This window comes from Diadema setosum, chromosome 4, assembly GCF_964275005.1.
Source record: "Diadema setosum chromosome 4, eeDiaSeto1, whole genome shotgun sequence".
Taxonomy (NCBI): domain Eukaryota; kingdom Metazoa; phylum Echinodermata; class Echinoidea; order Diadematoida; family Diadematidae; genus Diadema; species Diadema setosum.
In genome coordinates, this window is record NC_092688.1 from 11,762,899 (window position 1) to 11,786,490 (window position 23,592).

The 23,592-nt window shown below is 38.5% G+C and overlaps 1 protein-coding gene across 1 annotated transcript; it reads right to left on the bottom strand.

Moving 5' to 3' along the window:
* Window positions 1-143: 143 nt before the first annotated feature.
* LOC140227557 (serine/threonine-protein phosphatase 4 catalytic subunit) lies at window positions 144-13,792 on the bottom strand. The gene is made up of 9 exons (XM_072307969.1): window positions 13,713-13,792; window positions 11,600-11,671; window positions 10,996-11,098; window positions 10,182-10,283; window positions 5,382-5,555; window positions 4,656-4,782; window positions 3,855-4,044; window positions 2,864-2,942; window positions 144-945 (listed from the first exon to the last, which is right to left on the bottom strand). The coding sequence occupies exons 1-9, from the start codon at window positions 13,736-13,738 to the stop codon at window positions 895-897; spliced, it is 924 nt and encodes a 307-aa protein (XP_072164070.1). The 5' UTR covers window positions 13,739-13,792; the 3' UTR covers window positions 144-894.
* Between the last annotated feature and the right edge of the window lie 9,800 nt (window positions 13,793-23,592).

Genomic DNA, 23,592 nt, shown 5'->3' on the forward strand with positions numbered 1-23,592 from the left:
AATGGTTAAGTCATTAGAATGCTATGGAAATCATTTATGCCGATGAAACCATACCAATATCCAAAATTTACGCAAGTAGCTAGTAGATCAGAGTGTTTTTCTTTCGCTCATATCATTCCTGACGATGATGGTAATGTGTATGTTGCTCAAACATGGACGATAACTTGCTATCCGTGCATCATGCAGCAGTTGCCGAGACTTGTGAAATCCTAAAGTATATACACAGCAAGTGAGAATGATGATGGGCGAAGTGCATGGAACTATCTACTAATGAGGAGAGTGGTAATTATACCTTTTTCCTATTTGGCACACAGAGCACTATTATGCACAATATCAAGGAGAACAGATATGCATGGTGTTCTCCCATACCATTGCTTTTTAAGTGTGGTTTACCAGGTCAGTTTTTGTTGTAGTTGTTTTTTTTTTCATGGCCCTTTGTTGCTAAACATTACTCCCACCCTACTCCACAATACATTGCAAAAACACTGGCATTGCTTCAAAATTTCATTGCAAGTGATTTTGAAAAAAAGTACATAAACACAGGCCCACAAATTGAGCCAAGCTCATTCACATGCTGGCCTTTACCACAATCAACTGACCCTTGGCAAAAAAAAAAAAAAAAAATCAAAAGCCAACAAAACAAAGAAGGACAAAATTATAAATGTACAGATAAAATAAATAGCTAAGGTGTTTTGTTGTAAAAAAAAAAAAATAAAAAAAAAAAAATAAAAGAGAACAGTGAGGGTGCTGAAGTATTCTGCGCCTGCATCACAGGCCCGGACGCCTCTGTGTCCGGAAGGAGTTGGAAAAATAGCGAGATCTGGTTGTAAAAAGATAAAACTCCTGGTATTGGTATAAAATCTCTCGGGGACCGGTGAGAGCCTCCGGGCGGTGTCACAGGAAGTAGTCGGGTTGGGGTTTTTTGGCGGGGATTCCACGTACCTCCTGGACATTGAGAAAGTAGGAGGGGGGAAGGAACAATACTTCAAATATCGAGACAGATTTCTCGGGATTTCTCTCCCGGACAGATTTCGGGAGAGTTCAAGTACAATACTTATATAAAAAATGAGAGCATAAAAGCATGTAAGACACAGACACACACATACACACAAAGTTTTCCAAAGTTTCTAACAGTATGCATATCACACACACAAGTTCTCAAAAGTTTGTAATAGTATGCAAATTACACACACAAGTTCTCAAAAGTTTGTAACAGTATGCATATAAAAAGCTCTAAACCTTCAAACATGCATACATGTATATGCAACATCGTATGTGACTGTTCATCACAAAACCAACTAACAGGTTTCACACCCAGATTTCACAGGATGACCCAATATAGGTGAAATGGGCCAACTTAGTCAATCTTTAGTTTTTAGATTTTGTGAAAGAGCAATTTTTTCTACAGTTTTCCAATGTTTGGGATCATAAAATGACAGAGAAACTGTGATTTTTGCAGTTTTTCTACAACATTTTAATGTACAGTAGTGTGATTACACATGTTCTAATGGCCCCTTTTCATTTCTTAAAAACCCTTTACACACCCTTCACTTTCAACTATGAAGAACTTTTTAATGGATATACTACTGCTTTGAAAGTTAGAATCAGTAATAAATAGCATGTACTGATAGAGTGTCCAAAATAACAGCTTAATCTGATAATCCCTTCAATATGGCTACTATGGAGTTTTACATCCTCTTTTTTGTGCCATTAATTGCATGGACTACAGCTTTGTGACGATTAAGCATTTGAATAGATCCTAAATTTCAAAGTTTCTTCTCTCACTATATAACAGTTTTCTAGAGTGTGTGCTTTCTTTCTATTATTCAGATGGGTTAGGAAACTCCACTTGTAGTTAAAGGTTAAGAGTCTGCTCTTTCAGAATCTACCCTTAACCCTAAAAAGACTGGGGGGGCCTAAAAGGCCCCCCCTCGACATTTCGCGCGATTACTCTGCAACACACAATGCTCTCGCCGCGATGCTCTATGACTTTTTTCTTTCGAGTTTCCCGCACATTTTGACACCAAATTTGTGACGCCCGGGGTACGGTTCTGAAGTTACATAACTTTTTGTACATGCACATGAGGCCGAAAATGGCTCAAAAATGTGATTTTGTGTACAAAGTCAATGCAAATTGAGTTTTTTCACATGGTTCATATAAATATGCTTATTTTTACTCTCAATGGCTAAAATTAATTTGTTTTAGGAGTATTATGCTTCAAAAAGTGTCTGCCTTAAATTTTTTTAAAAAAACAACAAAAACAAATGGTCCAAAAAAAACAAAGAAATACATAAGAAATTCATAAAACAATAAAATAAATAAGAAATTAATTTTGATACCGAATTTTTTTTCAAGTAAATTTGCTAAGAATGCCACAAAGAATAATTAGACCAAAAATGAGCACTTTTGGAGCTTTATTTACTGATTTAGATCAAAGAGTCTGATTTCTCGCGTAAATTAGCATAATTAATCAAAATAAAATTAAAGAAGACTATTTTGTAAAATTCAAATATACGATCTTGTAGATTACATTGCACACTACCATTGTGCAAATTTCCGCGGCGATCGCGCGATCCACGGCCGAGATCTTAAGGGGGGGCCCTTTAGGCCCCCCCCCCCCAGTCTTTCGAGCTACCAAAATAGCCCAGTCTTTTTAGGGTTAACTAAAAATCCATGACTGGCACTGTTTTTTGGTTTTGTAATGCAGGGTCATACATGCTTACACAATGCTCAGCAGCCTGTACAACTTCAATCACTCTCTTCTTTTTTTTCCCCACTTTTTTATTTGTACTTTTTTTTGTTCTTTTAAACTAATTTCTAAAACAAACCATGGTGTCACTTGACAGAAGAGAACAGCTTTACCTGGGGAGCAGCTTCAAATATCGTAAAGTCCCTTTGTAGATGCTCGTCCAATTCCAAAATGGCAGCGACGTTGCCGCACCTGGATGGAAAATAAATTTGTTGCAAAAATGCAGTCAAATCTCTCTCAGTACTCATTCAAGGAGATTACATCATTTCCTTTCACTAAAAACAAGGATCACAGTATACACAAACTGACTGACAAATTCATATCCTTCAATTCTCAAGTGACTATGTGCAAGCCAACCATGACTAACTGATTGGTTTAAAAAAAAAAATAATAATTGCTAAATGAGTGAAGTTAAAGTCTGTCTTCTTGTAACAGCAAACAAACCCATCCTTCAAGATTTCTCCTCCTGTTACTTAATGTTTCATCTGGTTCCATACTGCCCTGAGAGCCCCCCCGCGACTAATTTTTCACGCTCAGCTGGGTAAGAAGAGTTTCGCATGTCTTTAATTCCGCAGAGTCAAGACCTCAACTACTGGAACATGGCAAGCAAAAATATTCGCATGCTTTTATTTTCGCGCTAGTTTCTGGTTGCGCGAAATGCGCGAAAATTTCAAGACCGCAAAAATTTCCACTTTTACAGTACACTTCAAAGACCCAGTAGCATGGGGAGAGGCAGGTGGTCCGATTGAATAGATTTTCATTTGCCGCCCTCCAGGTTTGGTACATTTGAAAACCACAAGTAGTGCATGTCCGCTAGAATAGAACTGCCCTTCATCAAATATGTGCATTGAAGCATATGCTCATAGTAAATGTTACACTTTCGTCGAAATTCATTAGCTTGCATTTGTAACTACATAAAGATCAGTGATAAAGCTGTGCACAATTTGCTACAGGGATTTCTGAATATATCAGCGTCGAGCCAGCCTTCACATCGCATGGCATCCCCATGCTCTCTGATCTTAAACGCAAAATCCGAGTATCATGTGCTGTTGGAAACAAAAACAAACAAACAAAAGACAGTAAGAGTGGCCGAATGCGACTGACCGGTAGCAGTAGTTGGGCGCTGACCAGACGGTCAGCACCGTCTCGTTGAAGTGCCACTTGTAGCCCTCGATGACCAGCTGGTGGGCCCGGCAGATCATGTCGATGTTGTTGGCCGCGTTGAACTGGCTCACCACGTCGTTGCCGAAGAGGTAGCCAGCCCCCCGGGGACTCACGCCCCAGCCCTGTGTGTCTGGGGAGCACACAGCAGCAGAAAAATTAAACTTCATATTGGTATCACACTTGAGGTGGTGCTCATATCTAGACAAGCTGTCATCATTCTTAAAATACACTGCATCTTGTGAAAATCAACGACAGAATATTTGGACGATTCGAGTAGAACCACCCAAAAACATTGACATTTTCTGCAAACTCGGGTGATCACTCCTATCAATCTTCTTTTGTGGGAACAACTCTGTTGGTATTACAACCTTAAATCATCAGAATACAACATTACATTTCATTGTGTGTGTATAACAGTTCATAAAAAAATAACTTTTGCAGGTTCTTTTCTACAAATATAATGACAGTTTGAGAATTTAACAATGAGCTGGTTTCACCACCACCCATCCAAGCAGGGTGCTAGACACTTATTTGCCTGGAGCAACCAAGACTCGCCGTCAGACATATTAAATGAATGAATACTTGCCTGTCGAGGTTATGGGGGGGGGGGGGGGTGACAAAATGCAAATTTGTGCAAGTTGGAGAAATACTTTTTGTCATACCCTGCATTAATGGCTTAGGCTAACTCGTCAATCTATAAATAATGCCTTGACTTGCCAAGGCCTCAAAAAGTTCTCTCACCTTCTGGATCTGACCATAGCAGGTCACACATGGGTCCATCGTGGGGCACCTCTTGCTTCCTGTCAATCATCCTGATCTGGTCTAATGTCGTTATCGATGGTGACAAGCCGCCGTGGACGCAGAAGATCTGCAGAAAGAAATCACAACAATACATTCCATCTCACTTTATACATTATATCATTTAATCCCATCATGCACATGGGAATGCATGAGCAAAGGTATGATTTGTCTTCAAAAAATTCCCAGAGTCTAAGACTTCCATAAAGTTTGCAATTGAGGACTAAAATTTTACTAAAATACTTACAGATAAAACCAAGATTCCAGAAAGTAAAATCGTTTTTATCTGCACTCTCTTCATATTCACAAAGTCATTAACTTATACTCTATCAGAACTCTATTCTGGAGTGAGAAGGCATTAAAAGTTCATTTTAAAAATGTCCAAAAGTTGTTGTTTCTCGAAAATCATCACACGAAATGTAATAACATGTTGGGTATCTCTGTAACTGTTTTTGTTCCTCAATATTTCTCTACATCTAAAGCATAGGAATTTCAACCAGGTACTTGTTTTTCCATCATCCCTACACTCAAGCGTGTTACGATTCAAGATATTAGTGTTTAATCAATTAATGCTACCTACAAACCCTCTCCCTTGAATAATATTCCACAGTACAATACCAAACCCTCTGGAAGGCACTTTGAAAGAGGGGTAGGGGGTGACCGACTTGCCTTGCCATCGATGATTGCTGATAAGCTGAGGTAATCGAAGATTTCAGTGCAGTATCTCCAGACGGTGATGGAGCCGTACTTCCTGAGACACTCGTCGTAGAACCCATACACCTGCGTGATCTGTCTGCTCTCGTGGTTCCCCCGAATTAACGTGATTCTGTCTGGATACCGTACCTGTTCACGAGACCAACCACACACGTTCCACATGACACTGTGCACATAGAACTTGCTTACAAAAGTCAGACATGAACTTCAATACCTTTGATGACATAGCAATTGCAAGGAGGCCAAGAACCTTGAGTACATACAACATTATATACCTCATATATAGAATCCTCTCATCTGATTGGTTAAAAGGGGAGTCATGAAAATAGCTGTGCCCCATTGTTGATCAAAATGATGTCATGATTTACTGTGCCCGGGGCACAGTTGATTAACTGTGCCCTGTAACATGTTAAATAGGTTTGGAGACAGTCGCAACCCCGTACACACAGATCGCTCATATGTACGCACCAATGATACGACCGTCGCGCATTCGATCAGCGTGCTGTAAAAGAGACTAGCGGTCAATGTGCCCTGTAAATAGGTTTGGAGACAGTCGCAACCCCGTACACTGTGTACACATAGATGATCACTTTATGCACGCACCAATGATACGACCGCGCCACCGCGCTGTCGATCAGCATTGATTACGAGTGCTGTAAAAGAGACTAGAATCTATATTTTCGGTATCCGTATTTCGGAATCTATATTTTCGGTATATAAAACAGATAATGACTGCTTGATATTCGGGGCACAATTAAAAATTATGTAGGCCCTCGGTGATGTGAAAACCATAACCATGCCCTCAGCTTCGCTTCAGGCATAGTTACGGTTTTCACATCACCTTGGGCCCATAATTTTAACTGTGCCCCTCATAGCAGTCATTATTTGTATACTCTTTACTTTATACAAAGATGCAGGTACATATCGTCGCTGGGGTGACAAGACCTTGTATCTGAAATTTTGGTGAAAATGACTTTTTTGAATCAATGTTTAAATAATGGTTTAAGTGATGTCCTGTCCAAATCCCAACTGTCCTACTCCAAAAATGAAGCTACCACAGCGTGTCAAAGGAAAGGCTTTCCCATTCGCTATAGTGCATTGGCCACCATATTTTTTGGCTCTCCTGAACATTTGACATTTCGTAGATACGAGGTCTCGTCGCCCTAGCGAAGATATGTATAAAAGTACAAGCAAACATGCATTCATTTGTTGGCTTTCTACTGCTTTTATGATTGACATGGAAGAATTTTAGTTTTAAGATAGCACAGAGAGTCTCTTTCTATTTTTCATGGGAAGTAAAGACCAAATCTTAGTCTGGGGGTTAAGAGGGTCATGTCCAACTGAATTTGCAGTGTAAAATGTTTCTAGTGTTCACATGGTTTACTGCAAGCCCCAAACAAAACTTCTTTTATTTTTAATTCTTTTTTAAGAAAATCAATTCTTCTGGCGTTTATCAGTATATCACAATCAGTATACATCAAACAGACAGGGGCTGTGCTGTATTCCTCTTTTTTTTTTTTTGACTGTGTGTAATTTGTGCTTCTTGGACCATATGCAGCAAACTGTAAATGCCATGGACACATTTACAATGTACAATGAGAAAGACAGAAGCATCTTTCACAATTGACAGTATACTTTGTCAGGAAAATTTCATTAAGTAGACAAAATGACTACAATATTCAGATAGCATGAGAAATTCTATGAGGTTTTGTTTGCTGGCAGTCCGCTTGTTTGTTTGTTTATCCTTTTTTAATACAACTATTTCAAGACATGAACTCATTTCCAGGTCAAACAAGCTGCAGTAACAGGAAAAACAAGGCATGTCTATTGATAGATCTCGATAAAATATTAATGGACACTAAAATAAGATTATTCATATAGATATAATTGTTGAAATACACTAAGGAAATGAAAGATTTTGTTTCTATGTACCGGTACACTTTATTCTTATTTGAAATGCACATTTTATCTATCTAGCTCCCGACAGCCTGCTTTAAAGTACAAAAGAACATACTACAAAACAACAACAATTTGGCGCACTGCCAAAGAGTTCTACATTACACTGGCATTCATGTCGGTTACTCAACAGTTACAAGGTTGCCCTTTGGCTTTACTATTATGTGTGTGCAAATATTTGCAACAATAATTTGAACGTTCCACTGACATATCATGACATATCATTTGAGTCATTCACACATGCACAAACATAAATACTGAGGGCATAACAACTACAAGACATACTGTTGCATAGCAAAAAAAAAAAAAATAAATAAATAATACAGGATACTCACACACACACACACACACACACACAACACACTTTGAAGGCAGAACCATATTTTGTTTCAAAGCTGGAGAATTGCATATAATGTGTATAATGCTAAATCAAGTTATCCATTGGATGTAAGACAAGCGCCTTTCTCTATATTGCATAAACATATTGTCTCATTTTGGATGAGCAAAAAAAAAAAGAAGAAAGAAACATATGCAACTGTGAAAGAAAAAAAAAAACACTAACTCTAGCTCTGTTAAAGGGGATGGCTAGTAACTGATCAGTGGGAATCAGTGGGAATGCTGGGGGATGATTGTTCCAATCCTTGTGGGATTCATTTAAGAGTACATTATATATTGTGTGAAAATTATTTGCTTCAGAATGGTCTCATATTCAAGCAATGTGCAGTTTAAGGCCCCGTCACTGTACAGGCATGCTAACTTGGAAACATTTAACTGCACATTACTTGAATATGAGACCATTCTGAAGCAAATAATTTTCACACAACAAGATACATAATGTACTCTTATATGAATCCCATAAGAATCGGAACAATCATCCCCCAGCATTCCCACTGATTCCCACTGATCAGTTACTAGCCATCCCCTTTAAGCTACGCAAATGTTACTGAAGATGTCAGCATAGAGATTTCCCTTCTTCCCAAGCATGTTGAGGTCAAATTCCAACAGAATGACACAGAGCTATGGTAAAAGGTTACAGATGAAGGTAGATTTAAGGACAAGTATACAAAGCACATAAATCCAAATGGTAGTTCCTTTCAGATTTGGTCATTTGGAAGCAGAACTTTGTGGTACACCACATCTAAAAGTATCATCTTGCAGAAACCTTTGATATGATAAGTAGACATTTCCTGAAACCCTTAATGTTTTATGGTGATAATCAGCCCAAATATAAATGAAAAAAGCCAAGGCTCATCACAATTGTGGGTTTTTGTTTGTTTTGTTTTAATGCGGGGGGGGGGGGGGGGGGGGGAAGGGGAGGGGCTGGCTGTAGACCTTTCTGATTTTATACAGCAGCTATACTCACTCAGTTAAGAGACAAGCAAAACATCTGTGCCGCAACTCTTCACGTTTTGTACATGAAAGCTTACCTGGGAGAGCCCATGCTAAAATCCCACAAAGTATTCCAGGAAAAACCACTCTTGCTTGTTCTGGTGCCAAGCCTACAAAAACAGACTCTTTCTGGCTTTATCCACTTTTTTTTTTTTTTTTTTTGACAAAGCATTATTGCTTTCTTTTCTTGTCTTAGCTTCCTGCATTTTTTGTTTTGTTTTGTTGTTGTTGTTTTTTTCATGACAAAATCTATAGCTATGGCCAAAAACAGGCAGGCAGAATTTTGTTTTGATTGGCACTCTTAGGCATTTTGTGACTGAAATACAAGACTTCCTTGAAGAGTACAAGGAAGAATTTTCATCCAACAATGCCTCTGGATAACATAAATGTCATCTCATTGTTCTTTATCTTGATCTAACAACACAGCAACAAACAGTGCCTAACATTAATTCAGAGTGACCTTCAAACTAGGCCCTACATGTTCATTGACATTGGCTTAATATTCTTAAAATTAAGAGCTATGTCATGAACTTGACACTGTTTGCTTTACACACCGCACTGTCACACAGTCCCATTCCTATATCAAATGCAATCATCATTTTACAGTACACTATCATATAAACAGGCACAATGCCAGCAAATTTGTACTGTTTTCATGTCTGGTTGCCTGCACAACTGGTAACATATCCATAAACTGAAATTTACCGGTACAGCTTTAGACACTGAAATCATTGCTACCCACAACAGATGATCTTTTTCTTTTGATAATTACTTCAGTGGCGACATATTCCTCATACTGCAATAAGCATGTCCACAAAAAGGGTTTTTCTGTGTGTCCATACACCAATAAATTCTATAGATGCCTACAGCAGGGCTGCACACTAACCCAATTCCTCTACTGGTCTGGCTTGTCTGTCAGACCAGTAGTTACCCAGTTTTTCAATTTTTTACTGCTCCATTCCTGAAAAAGTTACTGGTCCAACAGTGATTTTTTACTAGTCTGGACGATTGGACCAGTGCCAATGTGCAGCGTTGCCTACAGCTGTACATGTAAAGTGACCACAACACCACACTCACTTAGGTTTGGGTCCAAAGTAAGTGTTCTGAGCTTTTCACACAGAAAAACACAGAACATTTGTGAACATTCGGTTCACAATCAAATGTGTTTCACAAAGCTGTAACTCAAATCGCACTTAATCTATGGATGGCCATCGCTGTCCATATCATTTACGAAAATCCCCCTGAATTACAAATGGTACCTATTGGCAGGCACAGGCCAAACCAAGGGACACGAAAGGCCACACATAAACCAATTCCCACTGAAGTCAAGCTTAGTCTTTGTGGAAAAAACATCCCAGGAAATGTCAGTGATGCATAAAGACTTAAATATTTCAAATCTTGCCGACTCACTTTGAGTGCTAGTAGTAGGAGAAATGTCTCGACGCTGTAGAAGCCCCTGTCCACAAAATCGCCCATAAAGAGGTAGTTTGTGTCGGGCACATCACCTCCAACCTGCATAAGACATATGAGATGAGACAAGAAATTTCAAGAAAAGTTGCAACAGCATATGTGCCACTGGCTCACCATTAGTCAGTCATGTCCAGAAATACATTGTCATGTCTATTTGCTTGCAAAGAAAGGGATTGCATAAGGTCTGATATGAATTCATACAACATATGAGAGCCAAGCTCCCTTGCAAATTATAAAGATCTAGCGCTTCACCTGCAGATTTCGCATGAGGGAAAAGTTGATTCAAGTGAAGATTCAACAAGTTACTTACTATTCTCTGATGGCATGAGGGTGAGGGGATTGAAATGTTCCTCAGTACCCACCTCACATCCATCCACACACATAAACACACACACACACACACACACACAAACACAAACTCAAAAACAAATAAACAAATAAACAAACAAACACATCAACACAAAACAGAACGTCAATCCATATATCATGCCCCTTCCTCATGCTTTTATAAAGCTCATCAAAATGACTTCCACATTAACTGTCAATCATTTGATACAGTAAACTAACAGTACAGATGTGCAATGAATTGATAATGTGATCCCAAAGTCCTGCTTTACACTGTTTTGTGAGCAAATGAATCGTTCAAGTCTGGAAGGTAATGATAATAAACTGGAGTGAATAAGAAGAGCAGATGTGTACAGAGAAACCTTTCGCCAAGAAAAAGACAAATGTGGTGGGGTCCAGGACTGCCTACCTTGAAGAGTTCTTTGAGGTCATAAAACTGACCATGGATGTCCCCACATACTGTGACTGGTGCGTCCACTCTCTGAACATTGCTCTCCTCCACAAGAATTTCCCTGTCAGAGATTAAAGATTACATGATATGATCAGTTAATGAATAGCAATACATGGGGGGGGGGGGGGGCAGGGGAAGAAATCATCAAGTACACAAACTTTCAATCAAATACCTCAAAATGACATCAATGGATATAAACTTCATCTCAAATGGTAGTCAAACAACAAAACAGGAGATACTACAGCAAGAATCCACCTATTTTGTTACGAAATCAGTCATTTCACTAACGAACGAAATGCTAACATTTCATTGACGAAATGACTGATTTCGAAACGAAATACCTAGGCCCTACGACACTTGGTGCACCATACAAAACTACAGTTTTTGTCCATGGTTTAAACCATGAACAAAGATTGTACCACCTTTGTGAATTCGAGCCTACAAATTACTGTTTGAACTCTGAAGATATATTGAAGTACAGATCCCCCAAAAACGCCATCATGCTTTGTGAGAGAAAACGGCAAGCCTTCAGAAGGGTATAGATGTCTGTGTGTGAGCTCACCTCGCCTTTGCACATAATGCTTTGACTTCACTCTCCTTGATGATTTCACAATTTCTAAGCTGTTCTATTTGCCTGTTGGTTGAAAGAAAAAGAGAACAGACACAATAACAGTGATTGTTTCAACACAAGTTTGGCAGTTGATTCTATGTCAAGGACAATGCCTCGCCACCAGTCACCATCAGTGATCACAAACTTATAGCACACAACATACAATGTACACATAAACATGAACAACATAACATTCTAATAATTTTTACCTGTACATGTAATTACCAGACCTATCATTGAATAGTAGCCTAATAGCAATACCTTGGGCCGTTGAAACAATAAAAACATGCATGAATTTTAATACATTATATATTCTTGTTTCAACACATGTACGACTACAACATTCAACTGACAGTCTATTGTTCAATAAAAACATTAAAAAAAACTCAAACATTCAACTGACAGTGATACAGATGATTATATTTACCGGGCAATGTTTAAGAGCCTATAAATGGGGCTGTTTGATAGCCCCATATGGGTCATGGAACCAAACAATGATTCCTTTTTGCTCAGTATTTACTTTAGACAAATGAAGGCAAAAAGGAAAAAAAAAATGCTGAGACAAGACTAATAGGTGTCATTGTCTATCTCTCCTTGTGATCTGAAGAGGAGCATTAAAACAAAGAGGGAAAATATGAAGGACACTCTAACATGTTCAAAGTACTTCTGTAGTACTTTGGAACAAGGCTATAACTATTGAAACTGATAAGCCATTACATCATACTCTACAAATAGTGACAAGTTCATTGAGAAGTGCACTTTGACTTGTTTATGTGTACACACTTGTCATACATTACTCAGAGACCATGCACATTAACACAACTTTGCAGCATGGTTTTTTACACACTACTGTGCATGTGTAGTTTCTGCTTGCCAACAATACCACACAACAAGTAAAGCCTGTTAATGTTGAGCCCTTTGCAACACAAACAATGGACATTATGACATCCTTTACAAAATACACAGTGAACTTCAAAATGAATTTGAGATGTAACAAAATAACTTACACTAAAGATGTAATCCAAATAACATAAACATGTTACTTTCACTGCAATAGGGAAGTCTTTGATTGGAATCTATATAATTGTATTACACATGGCGGAAGGGCCTATGATAGAAATGTGCTTGACGTTTAGCAATCAAATTTTGATGAAGTAATAAAAAAAATGCCCTGATTATCCAGAATTGTAGAATCTCTTTTTGAGGGATCATCCCAAATTAATTTAATTTTCTTTCATAGCAATCCTTGAAAGAAGGGGCAACATTTTGTTTTTTATTCATTTATTTTTACTACAGCTGGGACAAAAACAAATAAACCAAAAGCAACAAAAAAGTTTGGTCATTAAATTAGCAAGCCCTTTGATCACAGAGTCAGCTGTAAGCAATCTCATTTTGCCCTTTTATATCCCCATAAATGCCACGGCAACAATGACGCTAATTTTTTTTTTCACATTCCTGATATTCATGTAAACTCTTAAAATTTGGGAAATTTGTGGAAAGGTGAATGCATGAAGTGTCTGTATGTACTGCTTTTTGAAAATCACAATTGTAAATATCATTCACCTAACAATAACTGATCAATGTTTTATATTACACTTCAATTAATTTTGAATGTACACTGACTTACAGTGTACTTGGGGAATATTTATCTGTTATGCCTGTTTGGACAAATGCAATGAATGTTTGGTTGCCAGCAATAAACCAGTTTACTCACATGATATTCAAATTTGATGCATGCCTTTCTGACAATGGTTCTTGACAACCTGAAAGCTTGCGTGAGGTTTGCTCAATGTAGCAACAACAATATACATACAGTATGCAAACTGGATTCCACATATTTAAGAATGTTTCTGAGGTGTAGCTTCATAGAATATGTACATGTAGCTTGTTACTACATCAGGATGGAAAAAGAAACATCCACACATTTTACATGTCAGTAAACCAGTCAGTCTACTGACGTGTTTGCTCCAGGTCGTTTGGCTCGGCTTAGCTTTGCGAGTGCTGGGCACCACCATTAGAGTGCTTTTCTCTGGGCACCACCATCAGAGTGCTTTTCTTTACATACCTATCTAAATCACTACAGTCTGTCATCTTGGGATTCCTTCACGAACTGCACCTCCACTCAATCCGTTTCCGGGGTTTACTGTCACAGAAAAAACACAAAGAAGCTGGCTTTTATAAATACAGTGTACATCGACTTCCAGCTACACGTATGCCAACTCAAAATGAGAAAGTTCAACTTCTACAAATACACTGTACAATATGATATACACATCCTTTTGTCATACATTGTATCTCTTCCACCACAGCACATGTACACATTGTACTTGTATGTACCCACTTACAAGAATGGTCTAAACATATACTTTAGCCCTTAGTCTTGTCCAGTCCATGGGAAAACTGGGGTATGGAATGAACAATGCCGGTTGGGTTATACCAGATACACTTTCAGATTTGTCCATTCAGTGCTGTAGGAAAAACACAAGAAAAACTCAACCCCAAGCTATCCAATACATTCATCAACATTGGCAATGAAATACTCTATCTATAGCATGACTGTGATTTTTTTTTTTTTTTTTTTTTGCAAAAGAGAAAACCAAGAAATAATGGCCTCCATGGAATTTATTGTGTATACAACACTGTAAATTCCATGCATGCCTTTCATCTATTTGAGCTTTTCAGTGGTGTGTGTGCATTCAATGTGTATTGCTACTGTTTTGATAATAATAAAGAACTGGACACTACATGCATGCACACTAGGTTGTACTTTACCATATCCAGGATTACCAGTTAAAGTTAAAGATAGAATGAAAGAGAGGGCCTAAAATAAATCTACTGTATGATCTAGTGAAGCCACAGTTGTAATTTGCACACGAAAGGGCCTGAACTTTGTTTGATGCCACAAGGGCCTGAATTCAGGCTTTTTGCCTGAAAACTGGTATCCCTGTGTATCACACATGCATGCATGATGGTTGCAACTCTGCACATGAAGGGGCCAGTAATTTATCACTCCAGTTTCACTGACCGCATCAAGTGGTGTGTCACTACAAAGTGTCAACCCAGCAGAAGTTTGCACAAAGGTTGTCTTTGTGTTGAGTCGTTAGGATATTTTGAGATGAAAATAATCTGGTAAATCTGGTAAAGACAAAGTCAATACCCAGCATCTTTTAAGGGACTTGGTGAAAGACAGTCTTTTACAAGATACACAAAGTATACATTGTAACTGTATGTTCCTTTCTCACACTACCCAGAAATATATTCATTCGAAACTGATTCAACTACAAACTGTACTTCAGTTTTCCCCTACCCTATATTTATTTATCACTTTTGAGTCTTTTTTTTTAATACAGTGCATTGCAACAACATTCTCTGCTTCAAACTGATTTGACAATTCATCATTAAATCTGTGTAGTAAGGCGTTAAGAGATTATGAAAACAATGTATGACAATGCATGAGTTCTGCTTCTACATGAACAACCCCTACTACAAGTATACTGTACAGACTACAGTGTCATTTTCTACTTTACGAAGCATAGGTCATCTCGATAGGTATTACACATGCATCACAGTTGTTAATACTAATGTTAGTCATACTATCTGCAGTGCTACAGACACAGCTAGCACTGATACTGTGTAGATGTGATGCCATCACAACTGGACTCCTGCCAAGAATGCTCCAAATGTCACAACATGTTGAAGTTTACAGTTCACAGAGTGTCGAGCGTGAGAGCACTCATGTGAAAGTTTTTATCTCCATCCACACCAGGTTGAGATGTTCTATAGCTGTGTAAACATGAATGGAACTCAGTGGAAGTCTAAGTAGATTACAGCCTACATACATGTACATGTAGATGTACTAGTACAGCTACGTGTTAACACAGTTCAGCCATGAACTGCTCCACATTTTTGCAGTCTGTTCAATTAGTGTTTAACTTATAGTCACTAGGGTCTACAGTACACTTCTCAAACTTCTTTAACCCAACAAGGCCCACTTTGTTTAAAATTGTCCATGTCTCCTGCCTGCACTGTTTTTATTTATTCATTTTTTAAAGACGCCCAGATTACGCTTAGGCCTAGGTAGATCTACACTTAACGTTTAATAGAGTTACTGCATACTGGAATACTGCAGAGTTGTAGGTCAAATACAAATGCTATAAATTTCATTCTTGGCCAACATTGCCGATCGCAGTCCACGGCTTGTTGAGAAGCAATGCCAATGGACTACAGCTGGATCAAATGTAGACAGAAAGATCCATCTGTCCGGAGGAGTCTTTTATTTTTTGACGTTATCGCTCTCCTCCGTAGACATCCGTGAAGCCAGACGCAGTCTCCGCGGAACATTTCCCCGACGACCAGATACAGACCGATCTTTCGGTCAAGATCAAATGCTACTAACAGTTAGAATTTGTTTGCCATTCACGATCCCAGTCTTTTGTACACAACAAAACATGAACTAGATAATATATCTACATGTACAGTTGTATGATGATTGTCTACAAGAACTGACTAAATTATTGCATATGATAAGAAGTCCAATTTATGAGAACTTGCTGTGAAGTGAGTGTTGAGTGTTAAACCATTCATTCACACCGTGGCGTCAACAACACTGTTCAAAGACGTCGACCAATTGTTTGGTTATCGATATTTTCCGATACATATGTCAGGAGTATGTAGCTGAGAAGGAACAATATTTTTCTGTGATAATTTACACTTCCACCAGACGGAAATTAAACCTGATTCCAGCTAATCCAGGGTCGTTCTTAGAGCTCAATTTGACTGCTCAAACCGGACTTCGAATGACTTCGATTTCTACCTCTTCTTGCTGAACAGATTAACACGTCAGTGCCAGTGCAGTGCCAGTGGGGCGGTTTCACTCATGTTTTTGACAGAAAAAGGCTACAGTCCATACAATTCAAGTCAGTTTTTGTATCATACCATCAAAAGCATGAGATGGGTTGCTCGTTTATTAATAGAATATGCCCATTAATTCTTCTAATCGCAAAATTATGATGACAATTACACCTACCTTCGAATACGAAGCACTGGCTGTTTGCTGACCCTCTTGGCGTTCTCACCACTATACGCTACGTATGTTACGTGCATGCATGCAGTGCGTGTATACATGCAGTGCTGCTAGTGATGTACGACGACTGTGCTTGCATAGGTTACGATGTACACCGAGAAGTGGACACACAGAACGGAGCTGTTCGTGAGGTTACGTACTCGTACGAATGCTCAGCCTGTGCTGGCACTGTTGTACACTACACATGCACTGAGCTGTGTGGGTACACAGACAACGAAAGTTGACTTCCCTGTGAACACGCGAACGGCACGTTGCAATTTTCCATAATCGAATCCGCCGCTGCGCAATAGGTCCTGTGTACGTTTGCATCACAAGAGCGCACGTCAACTGTGTCCAGCGAACACGCACATTGAATGCATAGGAAATATGATTTCAGTACAGAATATGAAGAGTACAATTTTGATAAGCGGTGAATGTCCCATTTTTTATATCTATATATTTCTGCAATTTCATGACAAACGTAATACATTGTATACAAATACATTTTTTTGTACAAATCATATGATTTTTAAAGAAGAATTTATAAACTTGATGAATAAAAAATATTGACAATTATCTAATACAAATTACACGGTAGATAAAGAAAAATGATTTAGATATACAATGGGACCAATTGCAGAAAAAAAGGTTGTATATCCTTCAAGGGGGTATTAAGCAAGACAGGGCCTGTCCACGGCCTGTCACTATATAAATTCCCATCCCTATACGACCCGTGGAGAAGATTGTATTGGAGGTGGGAGGAGGAGAGAATATTATATAGTTTCTTTTTTCTTCGTCTTACCTTTCTGTCTGAAATTTATATTACTTTTCTTATCGTTTTGTCCATTCTTTCTTCCTTCCTGTCTTTCTAGTATCCGTCTGAATTGACTGGATGAATGGCCAATACATGATGGATGATGGCTTTTATTGGGGTATATACAAATGCAAAGCAATCTCAGCGTTGAAATAATGCGTACAACGCCATCCCCTAATAAGCAGTGAATTTAAGGCGGCATTATGGATGATTAATGTTTTATAAAGTCCTCCAGACAACACTACATGCTCGCCTGAGCGACATGCATAACACGTTCACCTTGCGCGGAGTTGTTTCTGGAAGGCCTGTGAGAACAGACATAACAAACCCAATCGCGGGTAATGAAACACGGTCCTGTCAGAGGATGTTTGGCGTCCACATTCCAGATTGCATACTTGGGATATTCCTCTGGCAGATGCAGGATGGCCCATCCTACGCCACGGAAAGGGGCGATAAGAGAATGGTTGTACGGCGAGGGTTGAGTGATGGTGGAGAGGGCTGTGGAAGGGTCTAGAGATTGGGGATCATTATACCTGCGATGGCCACTAGCCTACATTGTACTAGGCTATACATACCAGCGACCTGGTTGTTTGTTTGTTTATTTATCCACCATTTCACATTAAAAAAATGCACAGAACAATACATAAGTTAGAAAAAAAATGCTAAATGGATGGATTGCACATTTCTAAACTAACTTGCTTTGTTTCATTCCTTTTCGTTTCATTCAATTTACGTTTTAGTTCTGTTTTTATATATATATATATATATATATATATATATATATATATATATATATATATATATGTATATAAAATTATATATATATATACTGTAAAAGTGGAAATTTTCGCGGTGTTGAAATTTTCGCGCATTTCGCGCAACCAGAAACTAGCGCGAAAATAAAAACACGCGAATAATTTTGCTTGCCGTACGTTCCTGTGCGTGATGTCTTGATTCCGCGGAATTAGAAACACGCGAAACTCTTCTGACCCGGCCTAGCGCGAAAAATTAGTCACGCGAAAATATCCACTTTTACAGAGTATATATATATATATTAAGTTTATGTTTAACCACCATGTTGCCAAAAAGCTTATCTTTTGGTGGCCTGATCGGGCAACTAAAGATTCACAATGGGTTATATGTTTCCCTTTATTTCGGCTACAGCAAAATTTGATTTTAGTGGCCCGACATTGCAACCCGGAGAAGAAATTTGGTATTGAGGCCATTCAAATACACACACACACACATACACACACACACACACTTTTCTTATGATACTCTTTATTTGAATTTCATTCAATATCAGGTCCATGTTCCAAGGAATCAATATGAACAATATAAACAAAAAAATACGAACACACACACACATAGGCCTATCATTCATATACATATGTAAGCTTATAAAGACAAAAAGATAGGTACATAGATATATAGATAAACAGATAGATAGATAGATAGATAGATATTGATATAGATAGAAAAATAATAATTATGTTGATCACACTCCACCAACGCTAATAGCCCTCTGAAGCTCGCATAGTAAAGCAGCTTTCATCTCATAGCAGATTAAGATTCCCCCTTTGTATTGATACGTGATGAGCCCAGTTGTCGATGACAGATAGGAATATTGCTCTCAGCCAAGTGAGCTCTAGTTACCAGTTTACCAACACCGGATCTTTACCAACTTCCTCTTAACTCGCTCCACCGGGCACGCGCCCTTCTTTATTTGTTGCAAGATAAAAGAAATAAATAATAGAAAAATGACAAGAAGACCGGAAGTAGCACCAGAAATATTGATTGCGCCCCCCCCCCCCCCTTACGGAATTCCTGGATCCGCCCCTGCACCCTATGTCGCTCCACCGTGCACGCGCCCCTCTTTGATTTTGTTGCAAGATAAAAGAAATAAATAATATAAAAAATTACATGAAGCCCGGAAGTAGCACCAGAAATATTGATTGCGTCCCCCCCCCCCCCCCTTTACGGAACTCCTGGATCCGCCCCTGCACCCTATGTCTCGTATATAGCGCCGTTATTAATGTTGTGATAAAAACATTCAAATGCGCAGACTCAGAGTTAGCAATCGAATGTCTGGTGGGAACGTGATTCTTCAGTGAAGCTTTACGTGCCCCAGTTTGTCATTTTCACGGAGAAAAGAATGATGTGATGGAGTTCCATTATAGGCCAGGAGCGATTGAGAGAGGAAAATGCCCGGTCTCTATATCCCGTAAGATGTGTAATGGGCATCTGGTAAGTAAGGCGAGATATATGTTTAATATTATGCATTAACAACAGACACACAACGCATAACAAAATATCATGTTTTTTGCGTAAAATCAAGCAAAAAGTATACAGGTGGTACATCTGCGAACAGTAATCGAACAAACAAAATATACACGATTTAGTCTTAAGTTGTCGTTAGAGGGAGACATTCTCTTGAGGTCCAACTGACTGGTTGCGCGTCTGCGTATTATATGAGTAGCCTGGTTGTACACGTTGCACCTGCTTTCCATATATTATACAGTATCTTGTGATACAAAAATATCACCGTGGAACAAAATATCTTCATCCTGTTTTCCATATACAGTATACTTGTGATACAAAAATATCACCGTGGAACAAATATTTTCATCTCCAGTGACGATGAAACCGCCGCTGATGACGATCGATTCATGTCAATGAATTTCTCCGATGCTAATATGTGAAGTTTGCAGTTGTTTCTGCTCAGTTGTTATTGTTGTTGTTGTTGTTTTGTTCTAACGTCAGCTTCAGCTTTATATTTGTAGAATCAAACTTTCCTTCCCGACAGTTGTTAGACTATTCCATCTGAAATCATGAGAAGAAAATATTCAAGTCAAATAACTTTTTGTAAACAAACTCAGGTTGATTTGTTTTAAGTAGTGAAAATATCCGAGAACTGACGACACCAGGTTTTTCTTTGTTTTTGTTCTCTTTTCTTTGTTTTCACAGGCCTGTAAATATGGGGTGGGGGTGGGGGTGTTCAGGGGATTCCGCGGAATCCCCCCCCCCCTGTTTGCCATCAGTAATGAAAAAAAGATAGTAGCAGAGCCCTCCTCCCCGCTTTTGCCAACAGCAAAAAGAAAAGAAAAATAAATAAATAAAATGAAAGAAATAGAAAGAAAAGTGCGCCCTTTGTGAGGCGATGGAAAATGCATGGGAAGCCTTTTTTTTTTTTTTTTTTTTTTTTTGGTCAACTGATTAAACCCGGAAGTAGCACCAGAAATAGTTTTGTTTTGTTTTTGTTGGTTTTTTTTTTTTGCGCCCTCAATGTGGAACATAAACTTGAACCAAAAGGTCCACTTTTATCAAATTCTCAACCCTCCAATAAAAATCCTAGTGACGGGCCTGTTTCATGTTGTAAACTTGATCAAAGGATGATACTGGATGAAAAGCACTGATGTTTCTGCATTAACAAAAAAGGAAAAAAAAAATACACACACACAAAGAACTTGAGAACCCCGATATCGTTAATCTCTGTCAATAACTTTGGCATCATTCTCTGTGAGAATCAATGCTTGGAAGTCATATTCCACTCTGTTCATTTAATCTTACTTTGTCCATTATGATCTTGGTCAATTTCACAATGGTAAAAAATTATTGCACTTTAGGTGTGGCCTATAATACAGAAAATGTTTGTTACTCCAAGTCGAGGATGAGAATGTATCACGTGATCCGCAATATAGGCGTCTTTGTTGAGACAGCATCATAACATGATCTGAACTCGCGTAACGCTCTGGTACACACTGTACCGTATGTCCCCCCCCCCCCCCCAAAAAAAAAAAATACAACTGGACCCTCCGCAATGATAACTTTAAGAACAGTGAATCAATCTAAAATCTAATACAATTTCAGAATATGAAACTATAACTCATTTTGCCCACATCTTACAGAAAACCTCATTCGATTTGCTTCAGTGGTCAAAGAGAAATGAGGAATTTTGTAGAGCATGTCAGGTATCTCTTCCCTCCAAGTTCTGTCTATGGTGTTTACACATTAATGTGCAGTTCCAAGAGCATTCATGTGCTAAACTTGGAAGAATCAGACTCATGACATGCTTTGCAACAATCTACCTAATTTTCTTTGTGACCGCTCAACCAAATTGAATGGGGTTTTCTGCAAAATAGAGCTAGGATGTTATATTTTAAGACCCTGAAGTAGCATTTGGACAGTTTAATCATATTGGGTGTTATCAATGCGAAAATCCGATTGTATTTTTTTTTTTTGGGGGGGGGGGGGGCATACTGTAAACAGTGACTCAAATTGCAGTATCCACAACGACTCCCATAGCCCATCAACATGACTCTGTTGAGTCGCCTAGTATCTCCTTGATTGTACTCGATATAGGCGAGCAAAATATAAATAAACGCACAAATTCAGTACATGAACGAATTAACCAACAACCAATCAGACATGAACAAAGTTTCGGATGTACTATGTTCCTCCAGTTAAGTTTTAATAATATTCATGTACTTATGAAGCAGGGGCTTCGGAATCCCCCCCCCCCCCTTTTTTTTTGGGGGGGGGGGAGGGGAGGGGGCTGGGCAACTGGAGGGAGAGGGGGACAAGGAGTCAAGGAGTCAAGGATCAATGTTAACCATTTTCCCTTCCCTCCCCCCCCCCCGGCCCCCCCCCCCCCCACCCCTGGTGGGGCGGCCCCCTGACAAGAGGTGCATAGTGACGATGATTGTAAACATTGTACATACACATTCATTGAAAATGACCTGAGGGTTTAACAATGAGTAAATGTAAAAATGATGTCAATGCTATCTTTATTACCTTTATCATTTAGTTCCTTGGATATCAAATAATTTCTTATCCATAAGTCATTCAATTGTCATTAGGAACCTATCATCTTGGGGGCGTTGTGGCATCCTTTGAATCAGAGCCTTATGTAATAGAAGGCTCTGCTTTGAATCCTAATCGGAGGACGTGTACCCGAGTTCAATTCCCGGTTAGCGATTACGTCTTTGGACAAGATCAGTGTTTTGACTGAGCCAAAATGTCCCTCTCGACCCACGAGTAAAATGGGTACCTGGAAATTCTATAGCAGGGCCCTGGTAGAGCAATGGCAATGCTGAAGAAGCTACCCTGCATGGGTAAATAAAACCTTATTATTAGGCCTATATGATCGGCTAATGATGATGATGATGATGATAATAATGATAATAATGATGATGATGATAATAATAATAATAATAATGATAATAATAATAATAATAATAATAATAATAATAATAATAATAATAATAATAATAATGTTATTATTATTATTATTTTTTTATTTTATCATTATAAAATTGACATATCCAACATCTACAATATTGATAACTGTAATCAGTATTTTTATCCTTGTATTTTCCACTCTATGTTCTTTTGTGCCATCGGCTATTCCTGGAGATTTCCCAGAGTTTAAGATACATTTTTGGAAGTTATATGCGTTGAAAATTGTGAATGATTGAAATAGTACTATACGGCTAGTGATTATTGTTACTTTTATCATAAGGATCATACCATAATTATTCTTGTGATAACTATTATCATTATCATTATTGCATCATCATAATTACTGTTACCATTGTAAATGACGCCGTGGTATCATGCCTGCTTGAAGAGAGGTCTAAAGCAACTAACAATATTTTCAAAGTAGACTTATAAAGTACAAGTTAAAAACAAAATAAAAAACACACAAAAAAGATTGACTAAAGAAGGTGATGGAAGACAACGATCACAATTTTACACTCCATTAAGTCTCACTTTTCACCTTGAAAACGATTTTCGATTTGCTCAAACATTTCCGCTCAGATTTTACGAATTTATGCCATTTCCGCTGATTTTGATTAAATCTTGTCAAAAAATTTTCGATCAATGAATGACATCATACTGGGTGCGTATACAACGTTGCGTAACTATAGGTCTCCCTGTACGAGAGAGCTTACCTCGGGAAGCTTGCTAAATTGGGCAGCTATGTAATACATCAGGGTCACGTGACCATTATTTACGGCCATCTTCAATAAAGCGATCGCTTGCGGGGCGAGCTCATAGTGCACTATA

Excerpts from the sequence above, each read along its gene's own strand:
- LOC140227557 (XM_072307969.1), bottom strand. The coding sequence starts at position 13,738 with ATGACAGACTGTAGTGATTTAGATAG. Across the intron at positions 11,672-13,712 it reads GACTGTAGTGATTTAGATAG|GCAAATAGAACAGCTTAGAA; the intron begins GTATGTAAAGAA and ends TTCAACCAACAG. Across the intron at positions 5,556-10,181 it reads TCCTACTACTAGCACTCAAA|GTACGGTATCCAGACAGAAT; the intron begins GTGAGTCGGCAA and ends TCTCGTGAACAG.